The sequence below is a fragment of the Limanda limanda genome, chromosome 7 (assembly GCF_963576545.1).
Source record: "Limanda limanda chromosome 7, fLimLim1.1, whole genome shotgun sequence".
NCBI classification, from domain to species: Eukaryota; Metazoa; Chordata; class Actinopteri; order Pleuronectiformes; family Pleuronectidae; genus Limanda; species Limanda limanda.
Window position 1 is genome coordinate 25,724,124 of NC_083642.1, and position 12,439 is coordinate 25,736,562.

The 12,439-nt window shown below is 44.2% G+C and overlaps 1 protein-coding gene across 3 annotated transcripts in view; it reads left to right on the forward strand.

The window, feature by feature from the left end:
• The first annotated feature begins 1,141 nt into the window (after nucleotides 1-1,141).
• Nucleotides 1,142-12,439, forward strand: part of arfgef2 (ADP-ribosylation factor guanine nucleotide-exchange factor 2 (brefeldin A-inhibited)) — a 28,161-nt gene continuing 16,863 nt past the window's right edge. For all 3 annotated transcript variants that reach the window (XM_061074180.1, XM_061074182.1, XM_061074181.1), the window contains exons 1-11: nucleotides 1,142-1,467; nucleotides 4,281-4,311; nucleotides 4,768-4,891; nucleotides 5,424-5,570; nucleotides 6,488-6,667; nucleotides 7,914-8,226; nucleotides 8,391-8,504; nucleotides 8,601-8,728; nucleotides 10,236-10,369; nucleotides 11,428-11,662; nucleotides 11,763-11,862. In XM_061074180.1, coding sequence (XP_060930163.1) covers nucleotides 1,272-1,467; nucleotides 4,281-4,311; nucleotides 4,768-4,891; nucleotides 5,424-5,570; nucleotides 6,488-6,667; nucleotides 7,914-8,226; nucleotides 8,391-8,504; nucleotides 8,601-8,728; nucleotides 10,236-10,369; nucleotides 11,428-11,662; nucleotides 11,763-11,862 — 1,702 coding nt within the window. In that variant the 5' untranslated portion in view covers nucleotides 1,142-1,271. The remainder of the gene's footprint in view (nucleotides 1,468-4,280; nucleotides 4,312-4,767; nucleotides 4,892-5,423; nucleotides 5,571-6,487; nucleotides 6,668-7,913; nucleotides 8,227-8,390; nucleotides 8,505-8,600; nucleotides 8,729-10,235; nucleotides 10,370-11,427; nucleotides 11,663-11,762; nucleotides 11,863-12,439) is intronic.

Here is a 12,439-nt window from a genome sequence, read left to right on the forward strand (position 1 = left end):
AAATAGAGCAGAAAGAAGAATAATCTTAAATAGCAATAAAACTATTGATAATTTTAGAGAAAAATGTATTAATTAAATTCATTCATTAATTATTACATGAATTAAATGAATTGAAAAATGAATGAAAACTTGTAAATAAATGTTTGTAAATTAATGCCCAGCCACTTTACAACTGATGTTATTGATAATAATGATCACTCTTCTTGTGAGTTTTAAGTTATGCTCTTTGGGGGTCAATGAACAGGTTCCTGATGACTTCACCAGTCTGAGGTGACCCGGGGTCGGGGGTGTGAGCCGGTATCGGAGGTGTGACCCTGTGTAGAAGGTGTGATCGGTTGGCTGTGGCTGGGGGGTAGAGCGGTCGGCCTCCAACCTGAAGGTCGGTAGTTCGATCCCCAGTCTTCCCCATCTGCATGCCGAAGTGTCCTTGGGCAAGATGCTGAATCCTGATTTTGCCCTCATAGAACAACAAAAGTGCTGCTAATAGATGCACTGTGTGAATGTGTGTGTGAATGGGTGAATGTAAAATTGTACTGTAAAGAGCTTTGAGTGGTCATCAAGACTAGGTAGGACGGAGGTATGACCCAGCGTCTGAGGTGATCTGTTGTGGGGGGAGGGGGTTGACCCTGTGTAGAAGGTGTGATCCGGTGACGGAGGTGTGACCCGGTGTCTGAAGTGACCCGGTGTGATCCGGTGTCTGAGGTGACCCGGTGTGGGGGGGGTGATCCGGTGACGGAGGTGACCCGGTGTGGGGGGGGGTGATCTGGTGACGGAGGTGTGAAGTGACCCGGTGTCTGAGGTGACCCGGTGTGGGGGGGGTGATCCGGTGACGGAGGTGACCCGGTGTGGGGGGGGTGATCTGGTGACGGAGGTGTGACCCGGGGTCTGAAGTGACCCGGTGTCTGAGGTGACCCGGTGTGGGGGGTGTGATCTGGTGACGGAGGTGTGACCCTGTGTCTTAGGTGACCCGGTATGTGTGTGTGTGGGGGTGGTTGATCCGGGGTCTGAGGTGACCCGGTGTGTGGGGGGGGGGTGATCCAGTGACGGAGGCGACCCGGTGTGTGTGGGGGGGGGTGATCCGGTGACGGAGGCGACCTGCTCGTCAGCGCAGGCGGCGGAGAGTCATGTGACCTGACGCGTCGGCAGCATGGCGGCTGAGCTGAGGAGCGACTCCACGGGACTGACACCCAGAGTCTGGCGCTCGTGAGCTTCCTGTCACCGCGGGGCCCGGCCGCACAGGACGGGCTGAGAGAACAGCCGCCAGCAGGGAGATGCAGCAGCAACTAGCACAGCCCCGGACACCAGCTCCAGCTCCGCAGCAGCAGCAGCACTACTCGCACTCGAAGGCAGAGAACAGCAGGACCAAGAGCATGTTCCTGTCCCGGGCGCTGGAGAAGATCCTCTCCGACAAGGAGGTGAAGCGGAGCCAGCACAGCCAGCTGCGCAAAGCCTGCCAGGTGGCGCTCGGTACGTGTCCGTGTGTCGCTGCCTCCGCCTGTGTGTGCCTCTCATCGCTCGGGTCCGGCAGGCAGCGGAGCTAGCTAGTGTTAGCATTAGCATCCGAGTGGCCTCCCGTGACCGTCAGCCCAGGTAGCGGCGGAGGTTCACGGGCAGCAGCGGCTCGGCGGGTGCTTGTTGTCACTCTCATGTCTTTGTGTTGTATCTGAGATGCGACCAGTCTGCACAGCTGTCACCGGGCCAACCAGCTAGCTGCTAGCCGCCGTTAGCTCGTCCGGGTTAGCTAGGTTAGCTAGCTAAACAGACCAATCCCTGTATTGTACGTAGCACTGTCACCCGGCCAGACTGCCTGGTCCTGCTCTGCACCCAGACAAACAGGCTGCCTCACTCCAGGATACTCTGACGTGGGTGCTCCTCCATTCAACACTGATAGCGTTACACACACACACACACACACACACACTGTGATCAACCTAGCTGCTGATGTGAATGTGACCATGTTGATAATAACCCTCCTCAGATAGTGGTCTGACACTCGTTCTGATACAAGGAGCTGTTGAATTGAGGAAATGGCAAACAACAGGTAGTGTTTCCTTGTTGAAGAGCAGTGAGGCTGGTGAGCCACAGGACCGACTGCAATGAAATGCATGTCCCAGGTGAGAGGTGGGCAAACAGGTTGGTGTGTGTGTGTGGTTGTGAGTGGTTGTGTGTGTGTGTGAGTGTGTGTGAGCTGCTCCTGTCTGCCATGGACACTCTCTCATTATTCATGAAGCCAGCTGAACACAACACTGCCTTTCGAGTCCCTGTGCCACCATCTTGGGCCATGTTGTGGTGATCCTCACACCGGGGTTGTGGCTGTGTGTCTTGTGTCTTTGTAAATTCAATACCAAGCGTCATCAGATTGTCCCCAGTGCCAAATCTTTGTTTCTCAGTTCAAATATCCAAGTTGTGCTGTGGACTGCAGTCCTTTTCATCTGTTGCCTCCTGTTATCAATCAGGCACACGGTAGAAAGAGAGATTATATTTTAATCGCTGTTTTCTTTAATTTAAACACTTTAGATTAGCCAGTTGACAAAATATAGAGAGCAAGTACTATCAACTTCATATACTTTGGTCCAGTAAGACTTTTTCCAACGTAGAGAAAACAACTGGGTTTGCATTTTCATCTACTTACTAATTCCATAAACTTCTGTGTCTGTTTGTGGAATGCATATCTCCCGAATTGTTTTTCTAATTGTCCTCACATTTGGCATACGTTTTGAAAATTGCCCCAAAAATGCAGTGCAGAGTGTGGTGTGATTTAGACATGGATATGTTCAATATGAATAAAACAACCAGCGGCCGGTGCTCTGTATCAGCCAGTGGGGGTGGGGCAATGTGCCTTAAGCCTGTGGACTTAGTTGAAACTTATTCCACGTTCCTATGTAAACAACAGCAGCAGCCAGCAACTGGAAACCTGCAACCAATCAAATCTGTCCTGCCATATGATTTCGATAATCTGATCATTTTTAGTTCACCGTGTCACACTGACTGACACATTCACAGGTGGCGGCAGCAAAATTCATAAAACCACATCCTCTTCAGAAAGTTGTCCTCAAAGTCACAGTGGCAAAAGCCTAATGATTGTAATGCTTTATTTTGAGCTGAGTTATAGAGTTTTTACTTTGAAAAGTTGTGCACTTGTGGGCGGCAACTAAGTAAATCATTCAAACTATATGCCGCACATGTAATGGTAGTAATAAACAGTAATAAAGCAAATTCATTTTCATTATATGAAGAACACTGACTGCTATTAAACCAGGTAGGATGAACCACTTCCCTCTGTACCATACTGTGTTTATAGAAAGCTTTCACACAACCTGCAGCTCAAACAATACAAAGTGACAGTATAGTGTTGAACTGTTTGAGGAGGACTCACTCATAAGGAATAATTCCCAAGTAGCTCTGGAGCATTAAAGGGATGGTTCACTGAAAAAGGAAAACTCACTCATCTACTCACGTTCTACTTACTTACTTTAATTGAATTGTATTTGGCTGCAACGCTGTTTACCCCTGAGACTCCAAAAGTGTTTTGTGGACTCAAACACTTCACCCTCCATCCGCATAGTGGGGAGTACATAATGAGAGAATTTAGATTTTTCTGTGAACTATCCCTTTCTAACACAGGACATGCAAATGGATAATTCCAAACAGTTGGGTTTAGATCAGCACTGCACTTGTGCACAAAATATCAGGGCATTCAAATGTATGCTCCCTTTAACAGTGACTGATATTTCTGTGAATATTCCACAAGCTAATTTCCTCTGTGTCCTCCTGTGTGAGGAGGTTATGAAAGATGAGTCTAGTAGCGTTTTCTGCCACGTTGGGTTTGAATTTAATCGATTTGGAGGGTCACATCTGCCTGAATGCACACCATTACTCACTTTGTAGCCAATAATGTGACACCCAGAAGGGAGGAAGTGCGCATTCACCTTTCGATTGTTCAGAGAGGGATGAAAATGATGAAGAATAGGAAATTGGTTCAGAAGGATTCTTTAGAAAACATAAAAGATGGGAAGGGTGGTCACCAAGGATCTGAAATTGTGAGATCAAGTACAGGTGTAGTTAAATCATATAGAATACGTTAATTTGACCAGAAAAAACATTTGCTGAACAACAACAATGCAGGGTAACAACAAACAACACACACGTTACTGTCGTCATATTTGTGATCAGCCGTGTAACCCCCCAGATTTCAGTCCAATCACATCACATTGCTGTGAGCTGCGAGGGTCAAAGTAAAGACTTCAATAACATTTCATCTCCTGTGTCTCCCTTTACAGATGAAATCAAGGCAGAGCTTGAGAAACAAAAGTAAGTATTCTTATGCACATTCCTTTACCCACTGAATGAATCAGCAGTGGGTTCAAGCTTTTCTTCAGAGAAAGAAGCTGAGTTCAGGTTTACCCTGAAGCAGTCTGTCGTAAACACCGGGTGATCACTGTGATTTGTGACTTCGGCAATTTGCTGCTTTTATAACTGCTACTCAGTAGTATATCACCAGCACTTCAAACGGGCTCCAGGTCATATGTCTGCTTCTATAGGCAAGCTGTTTTCTAAATGATGTGCCATTATGCTTTTCCAAGGTTTTAAAGGTAAAAGTCAGAGCTCTAAATTCTGCACTAAGAAAATAAACATGTTTTACACTGCACTTGATTCATTAGCATACCATACGTTTTTAGTAGGACCGTGAGTATTTTCTCTAGGTATGTGAACAACCAGTGTTAATAGAAAGAGCTGCTGTCATTGTATCTCTCCTCTTTCCTGCAGGGATGGTTCCGTGGTCCCACCCAGAGCCAACTACATTGAGGCCGACAAATATGTGCTGCCCTTTGAGTTGGCCTGTCAGTCAAAGTCCCCCCGGATAGTTAGCACCTCTTTGGACTGTCTGCAGGTTAATATTCACTGTCACACACACACACAGACACACACACACACACACACACAGAGGTTTACGCACATGCATTCAGTTGCACTCAGTTCCACTCAACCCCTTTTAATGTCAACATTTTTATTTCACTTTCTAACAGCAGTTTTTCTTGTATTAACAACCTGGGGGTGTGGTGGTTGGTTGGTGGAAATATGCTATACCTGCTTCAAATGTCAGACATGCACCTAAAACATACCACACAGACACACACACACTGCATCCTTTAATCAGTTTATAGCTCTTCTTAGATGGATGCAGCCCCTGAATTGAGACACAGCTATAAATATTTATAATAGCAGACAGGGAGGATCCAATTAAGAACTCTTTGAATTGCATTATCAGATACTCACTACAGGTGAGAGTGGAAATTCTCTTTTTCACAATTAAGTGAAGACGCTGCTCATATAAACCCTGAATTTACACACATGCATCTCAAAACAAACCCACCATCAAACTCTTCTGCTGCTCTAACCTGTGCACTGTCGCTCTGCGGTAGAAACTGATCGCGTACGGCCACATCACAGGCAACGCCCCGGACAACAGGAGCCCAGGCAAAAGGCTGATTGACCGCCTGGTGGAAACAATCTGCAACTGTTTCCAAGGCCCGCAGACTGATGAGGGAGTCCAGCTACAGATCATTAAGGTACACCCCCCCCCCCTCAAGTTCCTCTTTGTACATCTGGCAGTGGCATTGTTTATTTCTTTTTTTTTGTTTATCTTTGGATCAACGAGGCAGGAGTGAGTCCACTGTATTTGAGAGGATTCAGTCATGGTTCACAATAAAGAAGAGTTTCTACATATTTAGTGTCATATTTGTTCTAATGTGATGAATTTAGGAAAGTTATATAATGTTGAATATTTAAATTTTGTCTGTCTTTATGTGCATCTTTATCACATCAACCACTTAAGACAATTGGATATGTGATTTCTACAATCACTAAAACATGTCTGGCTTAAAAAAAACGTTTCTTTTAAAAGTCACCTTAACTTCCTACCCAGCAGTCAAGTGATTGCGGCCTGACTAATCTAACATTAAATTCACTTCAAGGCTTTTTTAGAATTAATCTAGAAAAGCTTCAATAATTACGTTCATATCTCAGTTTTCAGAGGTGCTTGAGCATATTTAAGAAGTGTCTTTGTGTATGCATTAGGTTTGGTTCACAGCTGGTGCATATTGAAGTTTACTCAGAGGTTTATTTAAATGACAAACACATCCGGGTGGTTATAAAGGGCAAAGTCTGGCCTGTAAGAAGCATGCAGTATTTTCACTGTTGATCAAGGAATTATAGGTCAGACTGTCAACATCATGAACTCTGACTAATACAAATGATTTTGTAAAACAAATGAATATGCCTTGAAAGTATTTGTTGTTATAATTTTGAATTCTTTCATTTGAAATATTTTTGTCTAACAACAAAATGGCAACAGAGTATAATAACCAAATATCTGCGGCTTGCAGTAGTAGGGAAGTGAAGTTGTGACTCAGCAGGTGAAGCCGCTGCATCTTCTCCACAAGACATCCTGTGTGATAACGCTCCACTTCCTTTTCTCTCTGCCCAGGCCCTGCTGACTGCAGTGACCTCCCCTCACATAGAGATCCACGAGGGCACGGTGCTCCTCACCGTCAGGACTTGTTACAACATCTACCTGGCCAGCCGCAACCTCATCAACCAGACCACCGCCAAGGCCACGCTCACACAGATGCTCAATGTTATCTTCACACGCATGGAGAGCCAGGCCGTTAGTTTACACACCTATCACCTATTACCTAGCCATACAGTTTTTGGCACTTTTGGCAAAACATGGGAATTGTCATGTTTTCCACTCTGCATGCTGTCTTGAGATTGAAGTCAAAAGGAATGCAAGTGATCAAAAAATATCTGTTAGATACTTCCGAACGACAAAACAACCTGAAGAAGAAGGGCAATGAAATGTGCATTGCCACAGGCTGACTACTCTTAAGGCCGGCGCATGCTTCTGCAACTGTGTCTGCGGCTTTTCATGCAGCTGTGTCGACGGACTCGTAATTTATGGTTTCGCTTGATGCAAAGCAATTCACTGCCAGACCACTAGGCGGAGTAATGTTTTTTGTCGAAGTTGGCTCTTCTTCGTGTGTGGCAGTCGTCGTCGATTGTTTATTTACATCGCCACGGCGGCTCCTCATAGCCTTTTCTGGCGGACAAATCCGCCAGTCAGTGACGGGTTATACTAGTGGTAATAGTTTCGGATCTCTTCTGCCAAGTGCTTTTCTATTTGGTCCTTTTTTTGTTCTTCTAAATCTTCTGTGGTTTCTGCCGGTATTATGGGGCATGAAACCGAAAATGCGACTCCTGAAAGTATGTAGTAAGCAGACCAATCACAGCCTTGTGGGCTGCGTGAGGCTTGCGGAGCTTTGCAGTCTAGTTAGAAAAATTGGGCGACACACGCAAGCACGTAAGAAGGGATACGCAAGCACGTAAGGGGCCCAGAAGGGCTCTTACGTGCCCCTGAAAATGCAGAAGCATGCCCCGGCCTTTAGGCTACATCAACATCACCATGTTTTCATTAGAAAACTCTGCTTCAGATCCGCCCACCTCGGCCACTTAAACAGAGAATATTGAAAATTAAATATATATATATATATTTATATTTACAACTGTATACACTACACAAGTTATTATTATTAGGTTTGTGCTCAACTAATAGAGGCATGTTAGTATACTGCACTCGCATAATCTCGGGGTGTTGCCCTCTAATAAGGCCAGCTAAACACTGGTGGGGAATCAGTTCCTTAAGTTTTATTGGAACGGTAGTGGATGATAAGCTCATCACTGATGTGAATCATCTTGTCAGAATTTATAATATGAAGAGACGTAATTATAATGAACATTCTATTTTCTTTCAGTTTCTATTAACACCTGCCTGTATTGCATGAGGCAGACATAAAGAGTTGCATTATCTCTTTATCAAACTAACTCCTCCTCTTCTCCTCCTCATGGCTCCACAGGCTCTGGAGGCTCAGGAGCAGGAGAAGGAGAGGCTGCGACCACCGCAGCAGAACCCATCTCCAGTCCCTGGTCATCAGAGGTCTGGCTCCCCCTGGTCCGACCGGACGCCCACCCCAGAGCCCCAAGGCTCGCCTTCTCCAGCAGCCAGTACTCCAGACCTCACAACCACCAATACCACCAGCTCAACACCCCCACCATCAGCCCCTGACGTGGACCAGGATCAACCACCAGACACAGCATCAATTAATGGAGAACCTGAGAACGGCAACAATATGATGAATGGAGGAGAAGAACAGGCCACACCATCAAGAGGTACGTGTCAACTCTGGCTTTCAGTATAAGTTCCAATTCAGGAGAAGCTTGTAAATCTTTCTTTTTGTTTTTCCTCTCACATTAAAAAAGTCTGAAGGTGTAACCCGGAGAGAAGCATCTTTCATGTTGTAGCTTCTCTCATCTTAATCAATCATCATTCTCAGTTTTTGAAGATGAAGGTGCAGAGACGCCTCCTACAGCATCAGAGCCGGCAGAGTCAGCGATAACTGAAGGAGAGGAGGAAGAGCAGCCGCCAACACAGATACACAGTGGAACAGGTCGGAACTTAACCTGTTTTACTTGTGACATCAATACACTTGTGTTTTTCTTTCATGATTGTGAGCTTTAAACCTCTTCTACTGCCTTGCCCCCAGGAGACGAGCCCCCAGCCCACCCTGTCCCGGAGCAGACAGAGGCGGCCCCCACCACAGTCAGAGCAGAGGGCCAGCATATGAATGGCATCATTGAGGACCGCTCCTCTGTGTCGTCCACAGATATGCTGGTGAGCAGTGTTAAAAACATTAGTTATTATTCAGCGTTTCACAGTTCATCTTTAAGTGCTTGTAGATGCATTCAGCTGTTGTGGTTTTATTTATGAAATAAATTGTAAAATTGTTAAGCATATGAATGATATTTTCCCCTGACATCCTGTCATGACTGTTATTCTGTCACTCAGCTAAAAGTGTTGAGAGCGTAATAAGAGTATAGTAATAATTTGAAATAAAATGAAGATTAGCATATTTTTTTTTACTGAATAGATATTAAACAACCAAAATATAATTGGATAGCAGATATTGTGTCCCTCTGCAGGAGCATTTATGCAACATTTGCACAGATCTGTGTCAAGTCCTGATTTTGCTTATTATTTTTTTGACTAAATGTCTTCTTGTGCAAAAGTGCAGAGTCTCAATATTTACCTGTGAGTAGAGGAGGAGATGCAATAAAATAACTTGTCATTGACAGAAGCAGATTCTAAGACCCTTTTCACTCCTGGCATTAACATCTGTCCTGAGTGAACCCATCACAAGTGGCCTGCTCATCAGATCACACATGCAACTTTACTATAAATTAAGTTTCTATGCATTTGGAGAAAAATAAAGAATTTCACAATAAACTGCAGCATGTCAGAGGACGCCAGTACATGATGGTAAGGTTACTATTGAAACAAATGCAATGAGTAAGGCAAAATGAGAGACACTTGTGGGGAGCATGTTTACCCTGTTGGTAAGATTGTTGATCTAAACAGACAAAGGGAGTAACCGAGACTTCAACCTCTGGTGCGAAGGAAACATTTGGAGCTTTGCCTCAAACCATCAACATTCAAGTGTTCTGACACACAAACTGGGTCATGCTGACAATTCACGGGACATTCAGATTTTTTAGTTAAGTCTGAACCAAAATAACAGATGTGAAAGGTGCCTCAGTAGAATTGTTTACAAACTTGCGAAATAAGTCACACCAAAAGAGATGGTCTTGTTCTGGATTGAATTGAGCCATGCCTCCGATCATTTGAAATGGGAAAATACTTTCTGGGATAGTTTTGACTTTTGGAAGAAGAAAATTAATAACAAGCCTTGCTGGTCTCTCCAGAAATGTAATGTTAAATTTGTTGCATAGTGTTACCAGTGTTGAGTACTGCACCTGAAGTTGGTGATGCTGGTAAACGTACCATAATGATATTATAATATACAGTGGCAGGTTCATTAATATTCTCTATTCAAATGGAAAGACTACTACCCTGCAAATTGAGAACACACCGACGTCAGACCCATGCTAATCTTCAAACCAATCAATGGTCAATGTAGGTTATGATTACAGGAAATATGTATAGCATGCAAAATACTTTGACACTTAACTTGTTAAATTGCAATGTGAAACCAAAACCAGATCAAATTAATACAGTGTAAGACTTCAAGCTTGGTTTGGACCATGGTCTATACTTTCAGGTGTGTATTGTGAGATGCTGATGTGTTATATAAAGTGAGATTGACATTATTCATCTGTCCCAGGATGCAGACACCCTGCAGGGAGCCAACAACGCTGCACGATTCTCTCACATTCTCCAAAAGGACGCTTTCCTGGTGTTCCGCTCGCTCTGCAAACTCTCCATGAAGCCACTTGCTGATGGACCTCCAGACCCAAAGTGAGTGGTTTTCAGTCATGGACTCCAGAGAGTGTCCGCACAATTTGTTCCGGAGTTTATATTTCAAACATGAACAATGCAGCAGGAGATTTTCCTCTACGACGTGTTCTCAACAACACAGAAATCTCTGGAGTGTTCAGCTGAGTGGTGGTGCAGAGGCTTAATGTAATGTTTTAGTTCTGCTGTGGAGAGCACATGTTTTTGTTTACAACACATCGATACTGGCATAGTCCCTTATCAACAAAAGCTGTCTTGACATCCTTGTCTGTGTGTTCTCACTGCTTATTCCTCCTGAGATATTTGTATTCTTTTTGCTTCTTCATTTTTGAGTAAGTTGATTGTATAAACGCCATCAGCGCCCACACTTGTTTTCGGTGATTCCTGTAGAGGATCTCCTGCTGTTTTCACACATCGGCTCATTCAACAATTTCCAGACTTTGTACTCTGGCTGGAGAATCTCTGGAGAAAGTCTGGATCCTCACTCTCAGTTATTTGCATTCTCGCAGCCCTCAATAGAATGTTAGAAGGAGTTCAGTGCATGTCTAAAAGCAAGTTTAGTCAGTTGCTTTTTTACATCATAACATGAACACTCCTGCCTTGATGCACCTTTGTGCTTTTATGTGGTCCCTTCTTTTTGTCACGCTGCAGTTTGCCAAAAGAAATGTAGCTGCCTTCAGCACACGCACACTGCTTCAGCTCAGTCTCTACAGGTTAACTTGCCCTTTTCCATCCTGGTGCGGTCCTGTCATCTCTAGTTACTGTAACATTAGACTCTGAGCCAGCCAGTCTGAATAGGCCAGAGTAAACTGAGCCAAGTAGGAACCTCTGAGACATCAACCTGGCCTACATTAGATAACATGACACACCATTATACACCTGTATTGTTTGTTCTCCTCAACTCAGAGTAAACTGTAGCACACTATCTATAGATAAAACATGAAAACACATGAATTTCCATTGAGCATGCTGCTATAAGTGTCTCAAGTGTCTTTGTGAATCACTTTATATTGCACGTTAGGGAGTATAATTGATGCTCATACGGTTCCTCTCCTCTCCAGGTCCCATGAGTTGCGGTCCAAGATTGTCTCCCTGCAGCTGCTGCTCTCTGTGCTGCAGGGCGCTGGGCCAGTGTTTCGCACTCATGAGATGTTCGTCAACGCCATCAAACAGTATTTATGTGTGGCCCTTTCCAAAAATGGTGTGTCCTCAGTGCCTGAGGTGTTCGAGCTGTCACTGGCTATCTTCCTCACCCTGCTCTCCCACTTCAAGGTTCACTTGAAGATGCAGATTGAGGTACAGGATGCAACAGTGTTGGTTTGACAAATCTTAGACTGATTGAGGAAGTTCATAGTTCCGTTGTCTCACTTACTGTTTTTTGTCCACCATGGCTCAGGTGTTCTTTCGGGAGATTTTTCTGACCATCCTGGAGACATCGACCAGCTCCTTTGAGCACAAGTGGATGGTTATCCAGACACTGACACGCATCTGTGCAGGTATAAATCCACTCATACAAGTTTTCATCAAACTAGAAGAAGAATAATCTAACCAAAAATTGCGAAACTTTTTAATTCAGAAAAATGTAATTAATTATTGAAATTACTGACATATTTATTTAGACATTACAGGATATTCATAGGAGGATCCAAGTGATTCCAAAATTCATACTGTCTAACTGTACACCAGCATAGAATAGAGGAGATTTGGAAACATTTTTAGCTGTCCTGTATTTGAAGCTAGTTATTAATGTTTTAATCCATCCACTTGAGACATATAATGAGACAGTTGGTCTGATTATAACTCTCTTTGTACAGAGGTTATATTTAACCCTTTTGCCCTGTTCATTTACGTGCCATTTTTTAGTTGTCAATAATAAGATTGCTCAGTGGATTCAGAAAGGCTTTTTGTTGTTGGTACCATCTATCAGCTCGCATGTCATCGTTTCACCTAGTGCCACCCTGACAGTGATGCATTTAACCCTAGAGGTTTATAGCTGCATGGTCACGTTTTTGAAAGGTGGAATTTGAGAAGTTGTCTTTAAATCCTTTTATGGGGAAACACTGATAGCTACTG